Genomic DNA, 24,430 nt, shown 5'->3' with positions numbered 1-24,430 from the left:
CTGACCAGGGATTAAACCTGCACCCCCTACATTGAAAGTGTGGAATCTTAACCACTGGACCACCAGGGAAGACCCCTAAAACATTAAGTATTCTTTTCTGAAAAGCCCTTGAAAGTTCATTATAAGCAGAAGGAAAAAAATACTCTAGGTTTCATCATTTATTTGAATGTGAGTGTATATATTTTGCTTGCTTTTGACTTGTTTAGAATCTGAAGTTTTCAAGTGTGGAGGGATCTACAAGGATGCCCTTAACCCAAATAAGTGAATAGATAACAGATGCTGAACTGTGAAATATTCTGCATAATTTTGTGAGTATTTGGGGGGAGCTTTTATTGCCTTTTTTTTTCAGGTCATCAGGAGATCTATGCCTACCTACCTCCTCTTAAAAAAAAAAAAAAAAAGAAGGTAAGGGAGTACTGATTAGTCCTTTAGCCTCCTTTTGCAGATATGAAAATGAAGCCCAAGGCTGAAGGTCAAACAGTTAATTAGTAGCAGAGCTAGGATTAAAACACAAGTCTCTCTCCCAGGTCAGTTCTCATCCTATTATATTGACAATCCTTGGCCACATTATTCTGCAACACATGCTAAGCCACTGTATATGTAATTGCTACTTAATTAGCATTTTTTCATATTTGAAGTCATTTGGGTTTATATTTCTAGTTTAAAATAAACAATAGCCTCAAAATTCGTATAGGAGTTGTCTGTTTTATTCAAAATATTTTTTTAAACCCTTAAGTTTGGTAACATCAGATCATCATTGTTCATAAACAGCTTTAATAATAACTTGATATTGAAAGGAAAATTTTGGTTAGAGTCGTAGACCAATACCTGCATTTTTCTGATTCTTTCTGTAATGTTAACATCACTACATCTAATAGAAATGCTCTCCTAAGCTAAAATAGAATAAGCCTGTTCATTTATATTGCTTTGCTTTCTGAAGAAATGAAACAAATTGCCACTTAAGGTAGTGTATGTAATTGTGTGTGTGTGTATAAAATATACTTACCTATTATTAGTGGTACTTTTGTGAGATTTTGAAAATATCACACTTAACGTTGTTACCTACAATAAAAATTTAATTAATACTACTTAAACGTGTGTGTGTGTGTGTGTGTGCGCGCGCGCGCTCAGTTGTGTCCAACTCTTTGCAACTCCATGAACTGTAGCCCATCAGGCTCCTCTGTCCATGCAGTTTTCCAGGCAGAAATACTGGCGTGGGTAGCCATTTTCTTCTCCAGGGGATCTCCACTCAGGGATTTAACCCATGTCTCTTGGGTCTCCTGCATTAGCAGGTGGATTTTTTTTACTACTAGCACCACCTGGGAAGCTCTCTTAAACATATGCTTCCTGGGTCAGGTATGTAGATCATTTGTTTTCAGACTTTTCTATCTTGTAGCTTCAAATTCATGCTAGAGCAGTTTGGTAGAGTATTCAGATTTTATTCAACCTCTCTACTACATAAAATTTTTACTTTTTCATTCATTTATTCACTCAGTAAATATTGAGCATGTGTCACATGCCAGGCACTGTCTTAGGTACTTATAAGTATTACCAGAATCTTAGCAGTCCTTCTTTCATAGGACATCAAGTACTGTTTCTCTGTTTGTACTATGAAATAAACTCTAATGCAAGATTTGCATGTTAGACACTCTCAAGTCCTCTGTTAAAGAGAGATGTGAGCTTTGCCATTCATATTTTCAGTATTTGAAGATAAAATATTGTAAGTACTTTACCTGACTATTGTGGGTAAAGAATGTATGGCACTCTGGATTATCAAATATATATTTTGCAATAAATGATTGGTTATTTAATGTTAGATGGGGGATAGTGATGATGAGACATCTCCAACTTTTAAGTCATACATGTCCAGATGGGCTTAAACTCCTGGAGAGAAGTTCCAACAAGCTTAATCAATTTATCCATTCTGCTTAATGATTTCTAAACTCTCAGTTGAGCTTTTCATTCTGTTTACCAACCCTACTGCTTATCTTGAACAGTATGTTTTCTTTTTCATTTCCTATAGGTATTCTAGACTGTTTACTACTGTTATTCTTCAAAGTTTTAGTAAATAAAGTTCCACAGAAGTCTATTTACTGTATGAGTTCTTAGAGCTGTTACCATTCTGATACGTATCTGGAACTTCCAGATGGGTGGCCCTGGATGCAACTTAATCCAGACTTATATAATGCATAGAACACAATTTGGGAAATAAAGGTTTGTACTGGTTCTCTTTCTGGAACCCACCTCTGATATGACTTCCTAGCTGTTAGTTGCCCAGTAATCCAGTGACTCCTCAGAACTGAAATCCTTGTGTTATTCATGGATGCTTCCCACAGAGACTTGTATATTACCTGTTACCAAGTTAAAAGATTATGAAAGTGGTTGTTTATAATGTTTAATATCTCATAATATTTAATGGATATTAAAGGAAAGAATGCTAATATTTAGGTGGTGAAGGCAGGCCCGATAATATGATCCAGTCTTTTCATTTCATTTTTAATGAGCTTTCTTTTATGTTTTATATTTTTTGGTAATTTATACAAAACTTCACCTATATTTATGCAGTCTGAGACTATAAAGATAGGTTTAGATTCAGATATTAAAAAAACAACAGAAAATATGTAAGCATCTCAGTTATAGACAGATGGCTGAAGATTATGTAGATAAAAATTAAATATTTACTTTTATATTGAATTTCAGAACTTTAAAAAAATTCTCCCCACATGCCAATGACATGTCTATGACTGCACCTATAGCAGTGTCTATCGTTTTTCTCTCCCCTTCCCTGAGCCATAGCTTCCAAGTCCTTTGAGGTGACCACTGCTTCAATTCTATAGCAGTCAAGGCAGGTCAGAGGTCTTGTGTGAGTGACTTTGGTAACTACCATCCTTCCTCTTGTCTTGCGTAGCTCTCCATTACTGCTGCCTACCTATACACAATTCTTAAAAATCATCTAATGTAATCTATTTCCTTTATTTAATACATGAGGAAAGAAGAGGGGACAAGAAGTAGATGTTGATAAGTAACTTGCGCATGAGGCTAACACTGGATAATGGCTGAAAGTAGAACCAGGAGCCCAGCCTCTTTCTCCTCATCTTATTTGAGTGCATAATCCATCTTCTCTGAAGTGTGGCTGACCTGAAAGGGAGCCAAGCATCCACCGGTTAAGGAGAGCCTGGGAGTGTCCTGTTATGAAAGTAGGCTGGGCCAGCCAGTAGGCAGAGCTGCTCTGATGGCATTAATGACCCTCAGTGTTTGAACTTGGTATGTGGTCATTGCCAGGCTCCCAGAATGTGTGCTGGACATCATTTATGTAGCAGATTCTTTACTCAAGAGGACTTTGAGCACTTTTCCAATTTTAGCTAAAACACTTTTTTTTTCTTATAAGTAATTTGTGTTTGTTGTAGAAATCTTAGAAAAACACTATCTCTACGTCAACAAAAACAAGTTAAATAAAAAAATCATCTGTAATCACAGTGCTCTGAGGCATGAGTGGAAATGTCTTAAGATTAATGTTTCACCCACATTTTGAACCAAAGTCTCTCTGCTTCTCTTTTATCACTGTATATTTAAGAAAAAAATGTATCTCTATGAGTACATCTACCTTGCCATTCTCTTTTTTCCTTATTAAAGACATGTTTGTTTGTTTATATTTTTTGGTAATACTTTTTTATTGAAGTGTAGTTGATTTACAATATTGTGTTAGTTTCAGGTATACAACATAGTGATTCAGGAATATATATATACACACATATATATATCTCTGTTCTTTTTCAGATTCTTTCCCTTATAGGTTGTTACAAACTATGTAGTTCCCTGTGTTATATAGTAAGTCCTTGTTGGCTGTGGGTGTGTGTGAGTGCACACAGGCCTAGTCACTCAGTTCTGACTCTTTGCAACCCCAACGGTTGTAGCCCTCTAGGGACAGCCCTCTGTTCATGGAATTCTCCAGGTAAGAATACTGGATTGGGTAGCCATTCCCTTTTCCAGAGGATCTTCCCAACCCAGGTCTCCTGCATTGCAAGCAGATTCTTTGCCATCTGAGCCACCAGGGAAGCCCCTATTTTATATATAGCTGTGTGGATATGTTTTACTGTTATTAAAGACATAAACATGGAACAGAGGATTTTTTTCAGCTGAATCTCTCTGGACAGGAAGATAACAATACTTACCGCCCGGGTAGGGCTAGTAGTGTTCCTTGGGATTCTTTGTGGAGAGCAGGAGCTCTGACTTCACTTTGCTTGTCAGGCCATAAATTACCAAGACCAAAAGCTGTGCTGTGGTCCCTTTTTCTTCCACAACAAGAACTGCAAGTTGCTTATTATTGCATCCAGTTTTTAGTCTCCAACTAAGTGAAAAGATGGACTTGAGCTGTAAAAATAATTTACTTACCTTGACATGGAAGGTAAATATTAGGGATAAAAAAAATGCTTTAGTAGAGAGCTCGTTGAAGTGAGGAGAGAAACGTTACTGTTACTTAGGGTAACTGGAAGTTATTTGAGACAAAATTAAGTCTTTTCAGTCCCCTGCTTTTTTCTTCCGTTTGGCGTCAAATCACATTTTAAGACTGTGTTATATAAAATAGCAAGAAATTTTAGAAGTCATAGCAGTTCTATTAATTTGGAAGTATGAATGTATGAGTAGAATCACTGCAGCAACAGCAAACCCTTGTCCATTATTGTAATAGAAATGCTAGCATGCTCTTGAGAGCTTGACATTTCCAACAGCAGGTGCATGCATGAGCATGTGACATTTCTATTACAATAATGATAATAGGCATTCCGTAGAAAAAATCCTTGTGGTAGTTTACACACATTGTCAGCAGTCCTGCAGGATAGGTGAATCCCTTTTTAAAGGTGAGAAAGGGCTTCCCTGGTGGCTCAGGGGTAAAGAATTCACCTGCAGTGCAGGAGACATGGGTTTGATCCCTGGGTCAAGAAGATCCCCTTGGAGGAGGAAATGACAACCTACTTCATTATTCTTGCCTGGGAAATACCATGGACAGAGAGGAGCTTGGTGGGCTACAGTCCATGGGGTTGTGGAGTCAGACATGATTAAGCAACTAAGCAGTAACATAGACGAGAAAATCAAGACTGTTACTTGCCTAAGGTTATTTAATAGAACATCTTATTTTAGAAAGGTCTAACCCTAAAATTCTGCTTGTGTTACCCTGCATATTCTATTGCCTCTGGCTTTCTCACATTGGGTACATTTTGCCTTAGGCAAAAAATGTGTTACTTAAATAGCCAAAAATTTTTTTCCCATTAATTGGATTGTTTTGAATACACAAAGACCCTTCAATTATGAGGAATCCCATGGGACATTGTAAAACAATCTCTTTGTAAAAGTATATACTCTCTGATTGACCATTTTAAAATTTTTATATTTTTATTTAGATTTTTAATGAAGGTTTTACTTCAAACAGGATGATGTAACTGTAAATGTTAACAATTATGATACTGATAACATTAAAAAATTTTTTTTTCATTTATTATTTATTCATTTATTTATTTTGGTAATGCTCAGGCCAGTTTAATAAATCACATTTGGAATTGGAAACATTTAGGTTACATGATAGGCTAGAGATTGTATACATTTTTAAATCACGAATTATATATTACTTACTATTATGTTTACTGTGTTTACTTAAATATATTTTTACTAAGAAAGTCTTGTTTAGGCTGAATTGTAATCATCTTAGGTCAGTGATCCCTGGATGAGCAGCTTCAGCACCACCTAGGATGATGGGTGGGGCCCAGCATCTGTGTTATAACAAGTCTTGTAGGTGACTCTGACGCACATGCCAGTTTGAGACCCACCAGACAATATGTTGCATCTACCAAGAGTGTAAGAGAGTTTGTGCTTTCTTTCACCTAAGAGATGCTTCTTGAGTGTTTTGTCCAGGACAGTCCTCTGTGACAAGGGTGCTGCAGAACTCTGCTGCCTCAGATGACGTCACTCTGCTTCCGGCTTAATTCAGTATGAGAGAGAGGTGAACTCTTAGAAACAGGCTTTCATTAAAAGTCGAAGGGTCAAGCCAGAGTTCTAGGTTGTGGGTAGAGGAATTGACTACAGAGGCCTGCATTCTCCCTTCTGGGGCCTGAGCACACTTTTCTCCTTACTCTTGGCCCTGTTAAACAGTTCATTTCCAGAGTTTGTACTTCACCTCAGCTCCTAAACCAAGTAGCCAAGCATTTCTAAAGGTTGTTTTGCTGTAAAATACAACAGGAAACAGGTAAAACGATCTTCTGTCCCTTTCCCCCTTTAGGGGGAAGTAAGACAAAATTGTGTAAAAGTGCTTGGAGTAGGTGTTTGGACACCAAAGGACTCTACAAACTTAATGTGCACTTTAGAGGTGGGGGACCCACGTGAGAGGCCATGGGAGGAGGAGGAAGAGGGCAGGGGGCACTGAGTTGTAGGGGCAGCATTGGCGGCTGTACTGATGGGGCCTGAATGATCTGGCCTTGAAGAAAGCTGCAAGTCTGGAGCTGCTTTGCTTGTATTAGAGAAGACAGGCATTAGAGAAAGTAGAATTTAAAACTTGGGGCAGATGATTTAAATTCCTAAGTACTTTGTGGCTTTATAGTTGTATGTATATCTCACATTCTACCTAATTCATTTATCACCCCCCTCCCCTGGTTGCCCACCCAGAATGTGGGGCTGGGCAGTGGTTGGTTCCCTCAAGTATGCATGTTAAAATACAGAATTATCACTTGATGGTAATGTGGGGCCTTTGTGTACTTCAAGTTTGGGGGTGACACGGAGTGCTCATGACAGATGGCTAAATTAGTGGATAAGTGTCTTTTTTTCAGGAAAAATATTAAATAACTGTGTAATGCCATTCATATCTAATACAGTTATTCTGATCATATGGATCCTTGTATGAAGTGTTGCAAGACTCTACGTTAACGAGAAAACAAAACCAATATTGAGCAGAATGCCTCTGGGAACTCTTGATTGGGCCCATCTAGTGCATGCTCCGTAAATTTTTATGTTGTTTATATGGTGTGCTGTGGTTTACAGTCTGGTCTTTGCATTAATTTGCCATTGTCTTTCTCAAATATTAATGAAGTGTAGGAGCGATTCTATTCCAAATAGGCATTTTTAAGATGGACTTCAAAATAAAGCTTTTCCTTTAAAAAATATTTTTTTCTGAAAGACGGAAATCACTTCATTAGCAATTGCCAGCAAAATCTCCTAATGTCTTTCCATAAGCTGTTTAAGCTTTAGTATTAGAAATTAAGGCTAGAGGATTTAATTAGCCAGCTCACAGGATGCAGTCTCTTTAATTTAGGATTTCCCTTTGAGAAAATTATGTAGTTAAGAAAGGATATCATATTTTAGACAAGTTGGTTTTGGGCCCTTAATGTGTCTATATTGTGATCTGGAAATTATGCTTCATGTGAATTGAAACTTTTTGTTTCTAAAATTGATAACTGCAGCATGGCATGTTGGATTGTGTGCAGTAGTTCTCGGAGTTAGGAAAGTAAAAATTGGGTTTTGTGGAGGCAATGATTAACTCATATATTTTACTAGGGACACATAATCAGGTATTATTTACTATTCATTTAGCCAATGCACTGGGTTTTAGTTAACCAATGAATACTTTGTTATGGGAGTGTTAAATGTTAACACTTGCATTTTTAGATTTAGCTTGAAAAACTTAGAAGAAACCTCGTACAACCCTTGCCATCCTTTCAGCCATAACATTAACTTGCTTTGGTTTCTGCCTTTAATTTCCCCAGGGGTTCTTTTTATTTAGGAAAAGGGTGAAAGATGTATTTGTGTAAGTACTACACCAGTGCTTCTGTTAAATTCTTTTTCAACAAAGAATTTGTTACTTGAGCACCTCATGCACAGAGTGCATATTTTTCTGAAAAGAATGTGCCCTGAAAGCAGCAGTTTTTAGTATATATTTATTTCATGTCTACCAGTTTATTTTAGCTTAGATATTTTCTAATGCTTTCAGTCTGTAACCATTTTTCAGTTAACCAAGAGCATACACATATATGCACAAAATGGCCAACCTTTAGAAATTATTTTTGTATTTTAAACCAGTTGTCTCTCCAGTCTGTGATATCAGGGGCCTCTCCTTGTCCCTTTTAAAATGCAACTAAAATATTGACTTAGATACAGAAAATCAGCTTTCAGGGAAGGATATTTTTAGAGTATCAATGAAGAATTTAGTATTTACTTTCTAGAAATGTTAATGCTCATTAACGTGAAATTAATGCAGGCAGTTCGTGTGTTCATATGTGAGAAATTTGCCCCTTAAGGATTTTTATGTTGTCATATAAACCATTGACCTACAGAAAGGTCAAGTGCAAAAATGAAGTTTTGGCGTAGTGGACTCCCCTGAAGGCCTCTCGGGTACTTGTGGGTATCCCTGGACTGTGTTTTAAGAATCATTGCATTGTAATATTTTTGAAGTATCTATCTATGGTTACTTGAAGAAGTCTCTCCCCTAAAATTCTCTAGTTCTCTGTGTATGAAAGTAAGACTCTTTCATGCTTATTTTCCAAGTTACTTCAAGAGTGAGACTCCACCTTCCCCAAAGATTCCAGTAGCTGTGGAGGGAAAAAAGTGTTATGGATGAAGGGAATGTATCCAGCACCCCTCCCCTTTTTTTCTCCAGCTGGGAAGAGAAGGAAAGGGAAGTAAAATTTAATGAGCACTTTTACTGTGTGCCAGGTGCTTTACATATGTTGTTTCATTTTAATCCCCCAAACAACCCTAGGAGGTATTTCTAGCCACATTTTGTTCAAAATAGAGCAAGTCTCAGAAAGGTTAAACAGCATGCTCAGATCACACAGCTTTTAAGTGGACAGAACCTGATCCAAATCAGAGTTTTACCAAGGCCTGTACATCACTGTGGGCTTCCCAGGTAGAGCTAGTGGTAAAGAACCCACCTGCCAATGCAGGAGACATAAGACGTGTAGGTTCGATCCCTGGGTTGGGAAGATTCCCTTAAGGAGGCCGTCGCAACCCACTCCAATATTCTTGCCTGGAGACTCCCACGGACAGAAGAGCTTGGTGGGCTACAGTCCTTGGGGTCACAAAGAGTCAGATACGACTGAAGCAACTTAGCGCACACACACACAGCACTGCGCTTTGGTTTAGTTCCTGCAGATTGAGGATGTGAATACTAAAGTTAGATTGGGCTCTGTGGTGGCATGATGACCAGACAGTTTGGCTGCCTGTGAGGTTTGCTGTTAATGGGATTAGCTGTCTTTGACAGATTATATTTTATAAAGTCAAATATATTTATTAAAAAAGATTTGCATAATTTCTTCAGTTATAGTTATTTGAAAATAAAAGTTAATTATCCATGGTTTACTATAGAGCACAGGATTACCCCCTTTTGTATCCTCAGTTCTGGCATATAGAACAGCTGACTATCCCAGTAGGAGATTTTCACATCTACAGTCTTGAGGCAGCTTGTTATCTGGGATTGTCAGAATTCCAGAAAGGCAAAATCCATTCTCAAGAACATTGCTTTGTTTCAAGTTACCCAGTACCTAATGGATAAGACCACTGTGGGGTGGGGTGGAGAGGGTGGGGGAGAATGTCTTATAGGGACATCTCTAAGAATCTCTGAGGGAGGAATATTCTCCTTGCTTCTCCTGTGGGAGCTCTGGTATGATTTAGCACTTGGAGAAAGTGTGTTGGTAGAATTCCCAAGTTTTCTCGAGCCCTGAAGTAAGGCTTGATGGAACCTCCTACATATTGGTTCAGTATTATACCTGCTGTCCCCTGTGTAATTTTCATGTATCCATCCCAGCCTCAAAGTGAGGAGGGGAAACCCCAAATAGGCCTCTGAGCATTAAATAATTGCCACAAAGCAAGTCAAATTAGAGGTGCAGCTGACCTGAGGGGAATGAATTTTCTTTGAAAGAGAATAGCTGTAGGAGAGAGGAGTCATTGTGATAGCTGATAGTAGAGGAAAAAATGAGAGCTCACTTAAAAGTCCTGCCACCTGCAGTTGTCTGTCCAGGCGGTGCTGTCCCTTTCACGTGGTAACACCCCAAATGGTCAGCTGACTGGGGTGGCAAGGTAAAACCTGTACCATGTAGAAATACTTAAAAAAAAAATGGTTAGAATTTTGAAAAGGAGTTTGGATACTTGAAAGATAATCTAGAATTACTTAGAAAGTGAACATTCATGAAGCACCTCAATCCTGATGATACTACATTAATGAAGTGTACTTTATAAGACATGAATGTGTTTATTTGTGTCCTCACACATCTCTTGAATTGTTTTGGAGGTCGCAATATTTTATAGTTTGCTTTTTAAAATATTTTATGAGAGTAGTAAATATTTGACGTAATGAAATTGGATAATACGTGGGGTTTTTCTCCTAGCATAATTGTACAATATCAGGGTTCGCTGTACCTCTGACTTATACAGCTACATGAGTAAAGAAAAGTTGGTTTTGCAAAACTATTTGAGAGCTTCATCAGTTTTGCTAAGGGCCTCTTCTTTGATAGTTAAATTAATCTATTCTGAAGCACCTGTCAAACTATAGCCTTTCAGACTGTTTAAATACTAACTAGTATAACTCATTTGGATCCTCAGTTGTCTTGGCTTTGCCTGTGGTAGGAGAAATTCTTCAGGATCACTTTTGCAGAGGGACTAAAGCGCTGACTTGGTGGATAAGGAGAAATAAAGGAGTGTTAAACTGAGAGAGCGGAGAAGGCAATGGCACCCTTCTCCAGTACTCTTGCCTGGAAAATCCCAAGGACGGAGGAGCCTGTTGGGCTGCAGTCCATGGGTTCGCTAAGAGTCGGACACGACTGAGTGACTTCACTTTCACTTTTCACTTTCCTGCATTGGAGAAGGAACTGGCAACCCACTCCATTGTTCTTGCCTGGAGAATCCTTGGGACGGGGAGCTTGGTGGGCTGCTGTCTATGGGGTTGCACAGAGTCGGACATGACTGAAGCAACTTAGCAGCAGCAGTAGCAAACTGAGAGAGTTTGACTTTATAAATGGTTAGTTTATGAAAACTATCTTTCTGTAGTGACAACTAGTTTCTTTTGTACACATATATATGTGATAGGTGGAAAACAGAGATCCTTTGCACTAGATATACAGAATATACTTGGAAACTTTCTAGACTCTCTTATAATCTGTTGTTTTTGGGTTTTTTTCTATTTTGTCTTAATCTATGCCTGTGCCATGCATGATCTTCTAATTATTGTAAATTCTTAGTGCACTGATAACATAAAAAAGCAAGACTGCTCTTATTATTATTTCTGAAATTTTCCTCGGTGTTTACTTTTTTGTGTGATTATTTTTTCTCATGGGAAAATACATTAAAATTTTTTAAAAATATGATCACATATGCTATGTAGCTTTACTTTGTGGTTTTCAAAAAAAACTTAAATCTTTTTTTGCCTGTGCAGGGCCTTTGTTTTGCACGGGCTTTCTCTGGTTGCGGCAAGCAGGGGTTACTCTTCCATTATGGTGCCCAGGCTTCTCGTTGTGATGGCTTCTCGTTGCGGAGCACAGACTAGGCATGTGGGCTCAGTAGTTACGGCTCCCAGGCTCTAGAGCATGGGCTCAGTAGTTGGGGCTCTCGGGCTTTCTTCGAGGTATGTGGAATCTTCCCAGATCAGGGATCAAACCTGTGTCTCCCGCATTGGCAGGCGGATTCTTTACCACTGAGCCACCAGGGAAGCCCCCACAAAAACTTCTTGACCAAAAGAGTTATAACAGGAAACTGGAATATCCGTTTGGAAACAGGGATGAGCTTTGTGGGAAGAAAACCAAGGATTACCATATTACAGTTATCAGATTTCCTTATTACAAAGCAATGATAGTGATTTGATTTTTGGAAATACACCTTTTAAATTGATAATTTGGTTAAAAAAATTACAGCACTTTTCTCTCTCCACTTTGTTGCTGAATATGAATTATCAAGATGAAGTTATACGACTCTGAAAGATTTCTTATAAGTTGAATAATGTTTTTCCCAACTCCCTGGCCTAAAGGAAGCCCTCCCTTGAAGGTGATAATAAGTAGGGTTCAGATGCCCCACATGTGCACTTTAGGCATCATCAGACTGTCATTGCCCTGTCACGTCTCTGCAGCTCCAAATGCAGCCCCCCCTCCCAGAGTTCCCACTGGGAGAGAATGAAGAAATAGTGGCCTGCTAGATAAGTTTAATTCAAGTAGCATAGATAGTGGAAGGCTGAGAGAAGCTTCATTACATTTGTAACATTCAGGTTTCTGTCAAGTACTTAATCCTGAGGTAAATGTGTGGCCTGTGTTTCTAAAGGGATTCCCCTTAAAGTTTATCGTGACTTTCAGAGAGGGTAGATGGAACTGAATGGTGTGCCAAAAGGAATTCAGGATAGCTCCCCATATTTAGGGGAAAGGAGTGAGGGCAATTTATGCCCTAACCAAACAGGACAGGACTGACTGACTGCAGCCAGTGGCAGCGGGAGACAGTTTCCAGTTGGCTGTGAGCTGCAGATAAAGCTATCCATGAGGAATTGCTGCTCGTGTGGCTTGAGTGTCTCATTGCTGGATCCTTCGAATCAGTGCTCTGAAGCCGTTGGTCATGAGGTTGTAGAGAATTCCTTTGTGGTTCTAAGTTGAAGCTATACAGCGTGGGTCCCTTGCCGCTTTGTGATTTTGTGCACCCGTATGTGCAAATGAGCATGTTTGTACCAGCTTTACTCTGTGTGATGAGCTTTCCTGATAGCTCAGTTGGTAAAGGATTTGCCTGCAATGCAGGAGACCTGGGTTTGATCCCTAGGTTGGGAAGATCTCCTGGAGAAGGGAAAGGCTACTCACTCTGGTATTCTTGGCTGGAGAATTCCATGGACTCTATAGTCCATGGGGTCACAAAGAGTTGGACACAACTGAGCGACTTTCACCTTCACTTGCTCTGTGATAGGAAAGAGAACCATCATTGTGAGCTACTTCAGCGATGGTGTTGGTTTCAGGTTTTGGTGGGCTTTGCCGTTCCCCAGAGACACTGCTATATTGGGGCTGCCTGGAATAAAGGTGGAAGGAAGGGGAGGAGTTTGTTGAGAAGAAAGCTGAAATGACCTACTCTATTTTTAAAAATTGTTTAAAAAACGGTGGGATGGTGAGGGAGAAAACTACTTGATTTTGGTCAAGTAGGAAAGTGAAAGTGTTAGTCACTCAGTCGTGGCTGACTCTTTACAACCCCATGGACTGTAGCCCTCCAGGCTCCTCTGTCCATGGGATTTCCCAGGCAAAACTATTGGAGTGGGTAGCCATCCCCTTCTCCAGAGGCTCTTCCTAACTAAGGGATTGAACCGGGATCTCCTGCATTGCACGCAGATTCTTTACTGTCTGAGCCACTATACCACAGATTTAAAATAGTGTAATGATGGCTTATTGAAGCTGTGATCTAGGTATAGTTTTGATGTGGTATATGTATATACATATATATAGGTGTGATGGTGGTATACTGCAGTAAGTGTTTTCATATGGCTGGGTAAAATACTTGAGCATGTCTGTTAAATAGCTTTTTTTTTTTTTTTTTTAACTTGTAAGGTGCTGGGGGAGGGAGGTTTGAGTGACCTGAATGTCTTTACTTGAAAATAAAAGCTGTCATATGTTTTTCTTACTGCTGTCAAGTACTACACATTTCAAAGAATTAAAATATTTTGTAGCATCTGAATGCAGAAGCTGAACTCTCTCCTCCCTTTCTTTCACATAGGTTTCCACTTGAGTGGCACAGTGACAGAACCTGCAATACAATCGGAGCCAGAAACTGTTTGCAACGTGGCCATCAGCTTTGATCGTTGCAAGATTACCTCAGTGACCTGCAGCTGTGGAAACAAGGACATATTTTATTGTGCGCATGTTGTGGCACTGTCTTTATACCGCATCCGCAAGCCAGATCAGGTCAAATTGCATCTTCCCATTTCAGAGACTCTCTTTCAAATGAATAGAGACCAACTACAAAAGTTTGTACAGTATTTGATCACAGTGCACCACACAGAAGTTTTGCCAACTGCTCAAAAATTAGCAGATGAAATTCTTTCCCAGAATTCAGAAATCAACCAAGTACATGGTGAGTATAGACAGCCATTCTATAGCTTGCTTCTTGGGATTATTGTTCATTTATAAGTTTAATTCTTCTATATAAAAGTAAGTTAAATATGAATTAGATCATCAGCATTGCCCTTAGGTAGCTGAGGGTTTAAATTCAATTTTGCATCTTAAAACATTTCTTCTGAAGTGTTCATTCTGGAGATACCAAGCCTTTTATGCTCAGAAAGATCTCTCATTTGTTAAAGCTTGGCTCTTAAACATTTATGTTTTATATTAATACAGTTTTATCAAATATTAGATATTGGCTATGGTAAACACAAATTCACCCTTGTCAGGTGTTGTCAGTAAACTGACTTGCATGTATTCAGAATTTTTTTCATTTTTTTAAAAGTGTATTTTCCAAGGCATTAAGTTTCTAATATGATACTGCATGTTAAGAAATAATTTATTTTTAGAAAAATACTAAAATTTGTTTAGACAGAGTTTAGGATATGACTATTATTGTGTATAAGAAATCTCAAAAAGTTTCTTTTAAGTATTTTATACACTGAACTTATCTGACTTATTTGTTAGCATGTGTATCAGCTGTCTACATATAGTTGAGATATGAGACCAGTTCACTCAATCCTTGACATAGAAAGTGTAAATGTTTAAGGAAAGCAATTTGAGCTCACTTCCTAAAAACTTTTAAAATTGTGAGACGTAACACAGAAAAGTGCATAAAATATATATGTGCATATTAACAAAGTGAACCAACACCCAGGCCACGAAATAGACCACATTTGGCACTTGAGAGGGTTCCACGTGTGCCCCCTTACTTTGAGTCACCAGCTCCTTTCTGTTCCTCATGGTAACCATTGCCTGATGTTTTTACGGTAATCACTTCCTTGGTGCTTTGTGTTTTAATGTTAACATCACTAAACACTGGTTTAGTCTTACCTGATTTTAAACTTTAGGTATCTGACTTTTTTTTTTTTGAATTTTATTTATTTATTAATTTTTGGCTGTGCTGGGTCTTCATTGCTGCATGCAGGCTTCTCATTGCAGTGTCTTCTCTTGTGGAACACAGCCTCTAGGGCTCAGTAGTTGTGGCGCACGGGCTTAGTTGCTCCGCAACATGTGGGATCTTCCCAGATCAGAGGATCGAACCCATATTCCCTGCATTGGCAGGCAGATTCTTTACCATTGAGCCACGAGGGAAGCCCCTATCTGACTTCTTTCATTCAAAATCATGAATGATTTGGATAATCATAAACATTATCTCATGTTTATGAGATTTATTTACATTGTTTCATGTACCTTTTAGTTCATTCATTTTCATTGCTCTTAAGCAGCACTAGAAATACCAATAGAAGTGCAGTGTGAACCACATGTATAATTTAAAATATTCAAAAAGAAACAAGTAAAATTGATTTTAATAATGTTTATCTCAATATACTTGAAAAATCAGTTCATATTCATATTAGTCTAACATTCATAAATTCAACAAAAATATTTATATATTTCACTTCTTATTCACATTATTCTTTGAAAATCTGTTTTACAGTTAACCACAAGCACATCTCAGATCAAACTCTAGCCACATTGCAGGTGTTCAGTAGCCACATGGTTAGTAGCGACCTTATTGGAACAGTAGCTCTCTAGAAAGTATTCTGGGTATGAGGACACCATGATTTATATGTCCATTTCACTGTTGATGAACCTTGTTTTGAATAAAGCTGTGAACATTCTTTTGTAAGTCTCCTGGTGTCTTATGATACTTTTAATATGTCTTTTATGTCAGCGGAAAATCCACATAACCATATTTCTTCTAGCGCTCTGCATATCAGTCTCAGCTTTATTAAAGTAGCTATTACAAGGTGTATAAAGCATTTTACTTGGTAGAATCTGCCAGTGTTGAGTAACAGGATGGTAAACAACTCTGCCACAGAAGTACCCTGGACCCACCAAAAGCACATGCACTCAAGGACTCTTTAAGTTTAAGTAGGCTTCTGCTCTGTCATACCATCTGTCTCCATTGTGTTACTGTGTGAAAATTCAGGCCAGCTAACAGTCATCTCAGAGATTTCTCAGGAGCCTGTTTGTGGCTTCTTATTAAAACATTGACTGAAGGCAGAAGAATAGCATATACCATTTCTTCAAACTTTCATGCACTCCCTTTTTTTCCTTTCTTTAAAATTCATATAATCCATTTGGTCATTTAGTTCTCAAAGTTTTAGTTTAACCAGAGGTCCATACCAAGTCAGTTGTTTGTTCTGCGTCTGTCTTCCTTGTTTTAAAGGATAGCAGACCCCCAAATTTCTTATCTAAAAGCTTTTAAAATCCATTTCTGCGTCAAAATAGTGAGACTAATGAAACAATCTAAGGTTGGATGTAAGAAAGTATTCACAAGACATTATATTTCTTTCAGATTTTCTAAAATTAGAAGAAAAAACTAAGGAAATATCAAGGACAGAATTCAGGTTAGCTTTAGACTGAATGTGATTTTCAGATAACCGTTGTATGAGAACAGCTCCACGAGAGCAGTGAACTTGAGCAGTTTCTCCTGCCAGCTTTCTCCACTTAATTTATCATCACATTTGCTCCTAGCCTGGAAATGGGCCAATTACACAAGCTGCCTTCCTGCTTTCCATTCTAGTGTGACAAGTGGCAAAAAAGAAGAGAGTTAGAAAGCAGGCCGTGACCTTAAGTGATGAAATGGGAAATCTGCTCCCTGGAGGGTCTTATTTTAACTGTTAGATTGATGACTTAGTAGGGGGTGGGATTTTTAAATGTTTTGCAGTTATTTGACTACATGGTCCCACCTGCCTCCAGACATCTGCACGTTAAGCATCCTCTGACTCATTTTGTAAGCAGTATTTTCTTGCATGGTTTTGAGAATGTGTTTTTTTTCTTTGAGAAAAATGTCTTGAACATGAATATTAGGAAGAGTTCATTTTTCTGTAAGGAAAAGCATCACTTTTACCTAACTAGATAAATAGAGTTAGGATAGGATTTAGATTAGATTTTGTTGATAGGTATCTTAAAGAGAATGAGGTTTATCTTATCTAAATACTTTTTAAAAGAAAGCCATAATACAATTTTTAAGTAAATGCAAACTATGCTGCTAACAGTAGGTTTTTCCTTTTTCTTATGAACTTGTCCTAAAGCTTCTTAAAATTCTATTAGTTGCTTTACTTACTATTTTGAAATATTTTTTAAAGAACTTTATGCTAAGGAATTAAAAGTTTTTTCAAGTGTATTCCAGGCATATTGTTCCTGATAATTTCCTTGTAAGCTACATATTGCAAATTTATAATTGTAATAGATTGTAGATGAAGAAACCAAGGAGAATGGGTTAGTGACTTATCCAGGATCACAGATTGAGTAAAAGTACTTGAAATACAGACTTAGTTATTGTAATTGTTCAGTCCTTGTCAGTTTTTTACATTTCATTTTGGTTTCATAAAATTTTTCACATAATTTTGATTAGATTAAATCAATTATTGTGTGCTAAAAAGTGGCTGTAAGTTAGTTAATTGATGTTAATGGCCCTCCAGGGAGATTGGCAGTTGCCGTTTTGCATTGATAAGCAAAATTGTTTACCATGGTTTTATATTATAATAAAACTTTCTAGCTTCCATATCCTCCAAAAAAAGAAAAGCTATTGTTTTTTCTCAGTGTTTAGAAATTTACTGATTTCTAAATGCTAACCTGCTCTCTTGGTTAATTCATCCCAGCCGTTTTTTGGTCTTTTATGCTTCTTATTAATGTATTATAAATTAGTGAATTGTGGTATCTGGACAGAACATTGAAATCTGGAGACCTAGAGTACATTATTATCTCTGCTGTATATTACCTGTTTGACCCTGGGTAAGACTCATTTCTCTCATCTTTAAAATGCTCATAATCTTCACTAGCAGCATTGGAAAAATCTTGGTCATACTTACATATGTAAAATATTAAAGAAAAGATAAGAGTTTACGTCATGTTGGGGTACCCATAAGTAGTCATAGTTAAAAAGAAGAGAAAAGAAACCTGTTGGGGGATGGATGATAACAGAGTTGGAGGTCAGCTTGCTGTCCTCTGACTCTCTGGCATATATTTCCTCTTCTACTTTTTCCTCTTTTGCTCTTCCTTTTGGGGACTTCCCTATGGGATAGTGTGTACTAGGCAGACTACGACAAAAAGGGACAGATGGAGTGTCACCTGTGGCATTGGTCTCTTCTTGGACCAGAGGGAAAGGATGTCATTTCTGTGGCCCTTTTACCCCCAGTGCTTGAGTCAGTCCCCAAAGTAGGCTAGATTCATCCCTCATTTCACTGTCGAGTGTCCAGAGGTACCATCTCAGTCAGCCAAATGTAGAAGGCGTGTACAGTTGACCTTTGAACAGTTTGGGTGTTAGAGACATCAACCATCTGTGCAGTTGAAAATCCACACGTAACTTACATAGTTAGTCCTGGGTGCCTGCAGTTCCTCTGCACTCGTGGTTCCTCGTATCCACAGTTCTTCTGTATCTGCAGTTCTGTGTCTGTGGATTCAACTGGGGATTGTGTAGTATTTAATATTTATTAATACTGTTGAAAAAAAATCCTCTGCAAGTGGACCTGTGCAATTCAAATTCAGTTGTTTGAGTCAGTTCTATTTACATGTCAGGTAAGGGTTGACATATGACATGTAAGATCTTTTCCACCCCTAATTCTGTGACTGGTGGTAGTATTTTTATACAGACACACACAGAAGGACCAATGTACCTCTTCTACCCTAGTGTGCATTTGTGTGTTGTTCTTCCATCAGACATTTAGTTTTGTTTCAGCATGGTTTTGTATAAAACTAGCAGTATAAATTCCATTCATGCCTGCCTGTCTTGCTAAATTTAGCCTTCAAATACTTCCATGTCCCAGCCGTTATATATATCAATCCATTCAGTCTCTCCCAGATATCACCAAACAACCGAATCTATTCAGCCATCCCATGTTTGTTGTGTAGCTTATTTTTACTTGATTGTAAGCTCCATCAGGGCGAGAACTATGACCTGTATCTTTTGGCAGCTTCCCTAAGGACAGTATTTAAGAAGTAATGGACACTCAAAATTACGTAACAGTGTCCTTTATTATGTAATAAAGGTCATTTATGACACACCCATGCATAGTTAAAAATCATACTCGGTGGTGAAAAGCTAAAGCCTTTCCTCCAAATTCAGGAATAAGACAAGGATTTCCACTCCCACCACTTCTATTTAACGTAGCATTGGAAGATCTCAGCACAGCAATCGGACAGAAAAAAGAAGTAAAAGCCATTCAAATTGAAAGAGAAGTTAAATTGTTACTATTCACATAGAAAACCCTAAAATTTCCACCCAAAAGCTAATAAATGAATTCAGCAAAGTTGCAGGCTGCAGGTTAATATACAGAAATCCGTTACATTTCTGTACACTAATAATGAAATATCAGAAAAAGAAAGTTAAAAATAATAATGTCATTAAAAATTAAATGGAAAAGAATAAAATACATAGGAATAAATTTAACTGAGTAGGTGAAAGGCCTGTACTCTGAAAACAATAAAACATTGATGAAGGAAAATGAAGATGATACACAGAAATGAAAAGATATTCATGCTCTTGAATTGGAGTGATTAATATTGTTAAAATGGATATACTACCCCAAACAGCCTACAGATTTGATATAAGCCCTATCAAATAACAATGATATTTTCCACAAAATTAGGACAGAAAATCCTAAAATTCATTGTTGTTGTTGTTGAGTTGCCAAGTTATGTCCGACTCTGTGTAACTCCATGGATTGCAGTATGCGGGGCTTCCATGTCCCTCACCATGTCCTGGAATTTGCTTAAGTTTATGTCTATTGAATTAATGCTGCCTTCCAATCATTCCATCCTCTGTTGCCCTCTTCTGCCTTCAATCCTTCCCAGCTTCAGGATCTTTTCCAGTGAGTTGGCTCTTCACATCAGGTGGCCAAAGTGTTGGAGCTTCAACTTCAGCATCAGTCCTTCCAGTGAATATTCAGGACTGATTTCCTTTAGGATTGACTGGTTTGATCTCCTTGCTGTCCAAGGGACCCTCAAGAGTCTTCTCCAGCACCACAGTTCAGAAGCATGAATGCTTTGGTGCTCTGCCTTCTTTATGGTCCAACCCTCACATCCGTACATGACTATTAGAAAGACCATGGTCTTGACTATATGGACCTTTGTTGGCAAAGTGATGTCTTTGCTTTTTAATACACTGTCTAGGTTTGTTGTAGCTTTCCTGCCAAGAAGCAGTTTTCTTCTACTTTCATGGCTGCAGTCACCATCCACAGTAATCTTAGAGCCCAAGAAGAGGAAATCTGTTACTGCTTCCAGCTTTGCCCCTTCTGTTTACCAAGAAGTGATGGGACTGGATGCCATGATCTTAGTTTTTTTAATATTGAGTTTTAGGCCAGCTTTTTCACTTTCCTCTATCACCTGCATCAAGAGGCTCTTCAGTTCCTCTTTACTTTCTGCCATTAAAGTGGTATCATCTACATATCTAAGGTGGTTGATATTTCTCCTGGCAGTCTTGATTCTAGCCTGTAACTTATCCAGCCTGACATTTCACATGATGTGTTCTGCATATAAGTTAAATAAACAAGGTGACAGTAAACAGCCTTGTTGTACTTCTTTTTCAATTTTGAACCAGTCACTTGTTCAATATAAGATTCCTGCTGTTGCTTCTTGACCCACATACAGATTTCTCAGGAGAAAGGTAAGATATTCTGATATTCCCTTCTCTTTAAGAATTTTCCACTGTTTGTTATGATCCACACAGTCAGAGGCTTTAGCGTAAAATTGATACGCAACCACAAAAGACAGAGAATTACCAAAGCAATCTTGAGAGAAAAGAACGAAGTTGGAGCTGTCACCCTCCCACTCATCAAACTATGCTACAAAGCTACAGTAATCAAAACAGCACGGTACTGGTACAGAAACCAGACACAGAGATTAATGAACAGAATAAAGAGCCCAGAAGTAAATTCACACACCTGTGGTCAATTAATCTACAACAAGAATATACAATGAAGAGAAGGCAGTCTCTTCAACATGTGGTTCTTGCAAAGCTGCACAGCTACATGTGAAACAGAGATTAGAACATTTTCTTCCAACATTAAAAAAAAAATCAAAATGGATTAATGACTTAAATGTAAGACCTGAAACCATAAAACTTCTAGAAGAGAACATAGGCAGAACACTTATGATGTACATTGTAGCAATATTTTTTTGTATCTGTCTCCCAAGGCAAAAAAAAAAAGCAAAAATAAATAGAACCTAATTAAACTTTAAAGCTTTTACACAGTAAAGGAAACCATTGGCAAAACAATAAGCCTATAGAATGGGAGAAAATACCTGCAAATGATATAACTGACATGGGATTAATATCTAAAATATACAAATAGTTCATATAACTCAATATCAAAAAAAAAATAACCCATTCAAAAAAATGGATGAAGACCTGAATAGACATTTTTCCAAAAGAGAAATATAGATGGCTAACAGACACATGAAAAGATAATCAACACCACTAATTGTTAGAGAAATGCAAATTAAAATAGCAGTAAGATATTACCTCATACCTATCAGGGTGGCCATCATCAAAAAGTCTGCAAATAACAGGTCCCTGGTAGCTTAGTGGTTAGGAGTTTGCCTGCCAGTGCAGGAGATATGGGTTCGATCCTTGATCTGGGGAGATCCCACATGCTGTGGAGCAGCTAAGCCTGTGGCCACAACTGCTGAGACTGCTCTAGAGCTCAAGAGCCACAACTCCTGAGCCTACATGCCACAAGTACTGAAGCCCAAGCCCTAGAGTCTGCTCTGCAACAAAAGAAGCCACCACAGTGAAAAGTCTGCACATCGCAACTAGAGAGTAGCCCCTGCTCACTGCAGCTAGAGAAAAGCCTGTGCAGCAACAAAGACCCAGTACAGCCATAAGTAAATAAATAATTTTTTTAAAAAGTTTACAAATAACAAATGTTGGAGAGGATGTGCAGAAAAGGGAACACTTACACTCTGTTGGTGGGAATGTAAATTGGTGCAGCCACTTATATTAGAGGCATTACATTACAAACAGTACAGAGGTTCCTAAAAAAAAAATGAAAAACTACAAATAGATTTAACAATGGAGTCACTCCTGGATATATATGCAGCAAAAAAAATAGAGAGTAATTGGAGAAGGTACATGCACCCCAGTGCTCATAGCAGCACTGTTTATTTAGAATAGCTGAGATTTGGAAACAACCCAGCTTCCCTGGTGGCTCAGCTGCTAAAGAATCCTCCTGCAATGCAGAAGACCTAGGTTCGAACCCTGGGTTGGAAAGATCCCCTGGAGGGGAATGGCTACCCACGTCAGTATTCTGGCTTGGAGAATTCCATAGACTACATAGTCCGTGGGATTGCAAAGAGTCAGACACAACTGAGCGACTTTCACTTTCACTTTAAAGTGTCCATCAGTAGATAATTGGATAAAGAAGAAGGGATGTATGAATACAAGTGGAATACTACTCTGTCATAGGAAAATAATGAAAGCTTGCCATTTGTAGGAACAAGGATGGACCTAGAGGCCATTATGCTTAGCGAAATAATTCAAGACAGGGAAAGACAAATGCTCTATGATATCAATGATATGTGGAATCTAAAATATAATAATAACAAATGTATACAGCAAAGTAGAAGGAGACTTAAAGATATAGAAAACAAATTAAGTGTTACCAGAGAGGAGAGGAGAGGGAGGAGGGTCAAATTAGGGTTATGAGATTAAGAGATACAAAGCACTGTATATTAAAAAAAACACGTGTACACCTGTGGCGGATTCCTGTTGATGTATGACAAAACCAATACAATATTGTAAAGTAATTAGCCTCCAATTAAAATTAATTAAAAAAACCAAAATGCATAACCTAAAAATAAAAAATAGATAAACAACAAGGATATATTGTATAGTATAGGGAATTATAACCATTATCATGTAGTTACTTTTGATGGAGTGTTGTCTATAAAAATACTGAAACCCTAAAACTAATGTTGTAAATCAATGATACTTTAAAAAAAGTAACCATATCATTTTTAAATTCCATTTTCTTAGAATTTGGAGATGTATTCTTGTACATATGTTCCAAATATGAGTGACAGACAGTTGGAGTCGTTTGACGGAGGCTTCATGTCACATCTCTCTTCATTTTGTTTCCCTGTGGATGGTCATATTCATGTAATTGGGCTTGCGTTAGCAACCAGTTTTTCAGTTATCCCAGGGAGATAATTTGGTTATTACAAGCATTATCCTTTCTATTGTAGAATGTTCTGGCATTGACAGTTGGTGAAACAAAGGTATGACCTACTAGTGGTGGTCAATTTAATTAGCAAATCTATAGGAGAGAATTAAAGTTGCTTTAAATGTGCTATCGCAAAGTGCAGTAATGTGAAACGTAAAAGTAAAAAAAAAAAAAAAGAATACATGTGGAAAAACGTATAGAAGTAAATGAAGATAAAAAGCCAAGTACTCGTTGGCTCTCTTGGTCTCCAGTAACTCCCTTATTCCCCCAAGGCAGCCGCTGCTGATAGTGTGGTTTATAGTGTTTGAGGCCGTTTTTTGGTGCACACACAAGTATGTAGTTTTTTAAAAACAGTTTTAAAAGTTTTTTTGTAGTTTCTTTTTTTTTATTTTTCCATACATCATGAATACTTTATCTTACTAGTACAAAAAGGTCTGTTACTGTGTTAAGTGCTGTGTAGTATTACATATTATGGGTCTGTTTAATCATTAACATACCAAATGATTTCAAAATTGTTTTCATTTTTTTCTATGTGCAATTCTACTGTGACCATTCTTTTTGTATGTGTGAATTTGTGCAAGTGCTTTTGAGTAATAGATTCTTTGTTAATAGTAGAAATGCCAGAACAATTGGTATGGGCATTTTAAGTTTTGTAATTACTGCCAAATCTCCCTTCAAAAATGACCAGTTTTACCATTAAGTTTTAATTAGAACTTGGTGTTTTCATAATATGATTTAAATTTCTTCTAAAAAGTTGTTGAAATATACAGTCATGCACACATGATCATCTTCATATGGAAAAACATCTCGTTTTAGCAGAAGAGAAGTAATCTTTTGGGAGGCATCACGTCTCTGACCCAGCAGGTATACATGATACGGTAGTACAGAAGCAGCCAAGTTACTTTTAGCTCGATATCCTTTATCCTTTCTGTTTTTACCTCCAAGTCGTGCCTTCTCTCATACCCTACAGTCATCTCTGACACTACCCGACTCTCATAATTGTCAGTGGCTTGTTACCAGCTGTGATCAGTTTGCTCACCATCCCTCTCCTGAATGGAGGAGAAGGGAACAACAGAGGATGAGCTGGTTGGCTGGCATTGCCAACTCAGTGGATAT

General features: G+C 37.8%; 1 protein-coding gene across 1 annotated transcript in view; it reads left to right on the top strand.

The window, feature by feature from the left end:
- Positions 1-24,430, top strand: part of ZSWIM6 (zinc finger SWIM-type containing 6) — a 211,753-nt gene that overhangs the window by 114,841 nt on the left and 72,482 nt on the right. The window contains 1 exon segment of the mRNA XM_024981456.1: positions 13,699-14,055. Coding sequence (XP_024837224.1) covers positions 13,699-14,055 — 357 coding nt within the window.

The sequence above is a fragment of the Bos taurus genome, chromosome 20 (genome assembly GCF_002263795.3).
Source record: "Bos taurus isolate L1 Dominette 01449 registration number 42190680 breed Hereford chromosome 20, ARS-UCD2.0, whole genome shotgun sequence".
Lineage (NCBI taxonomy): Eukaryota > Metazoa > Chordata > Mammalia > Artiodactyla > Bovidae > Bos > Bos taurus.
This window is presented reverse-complemented; position numbering and strand designations above follow the sequence as displayed.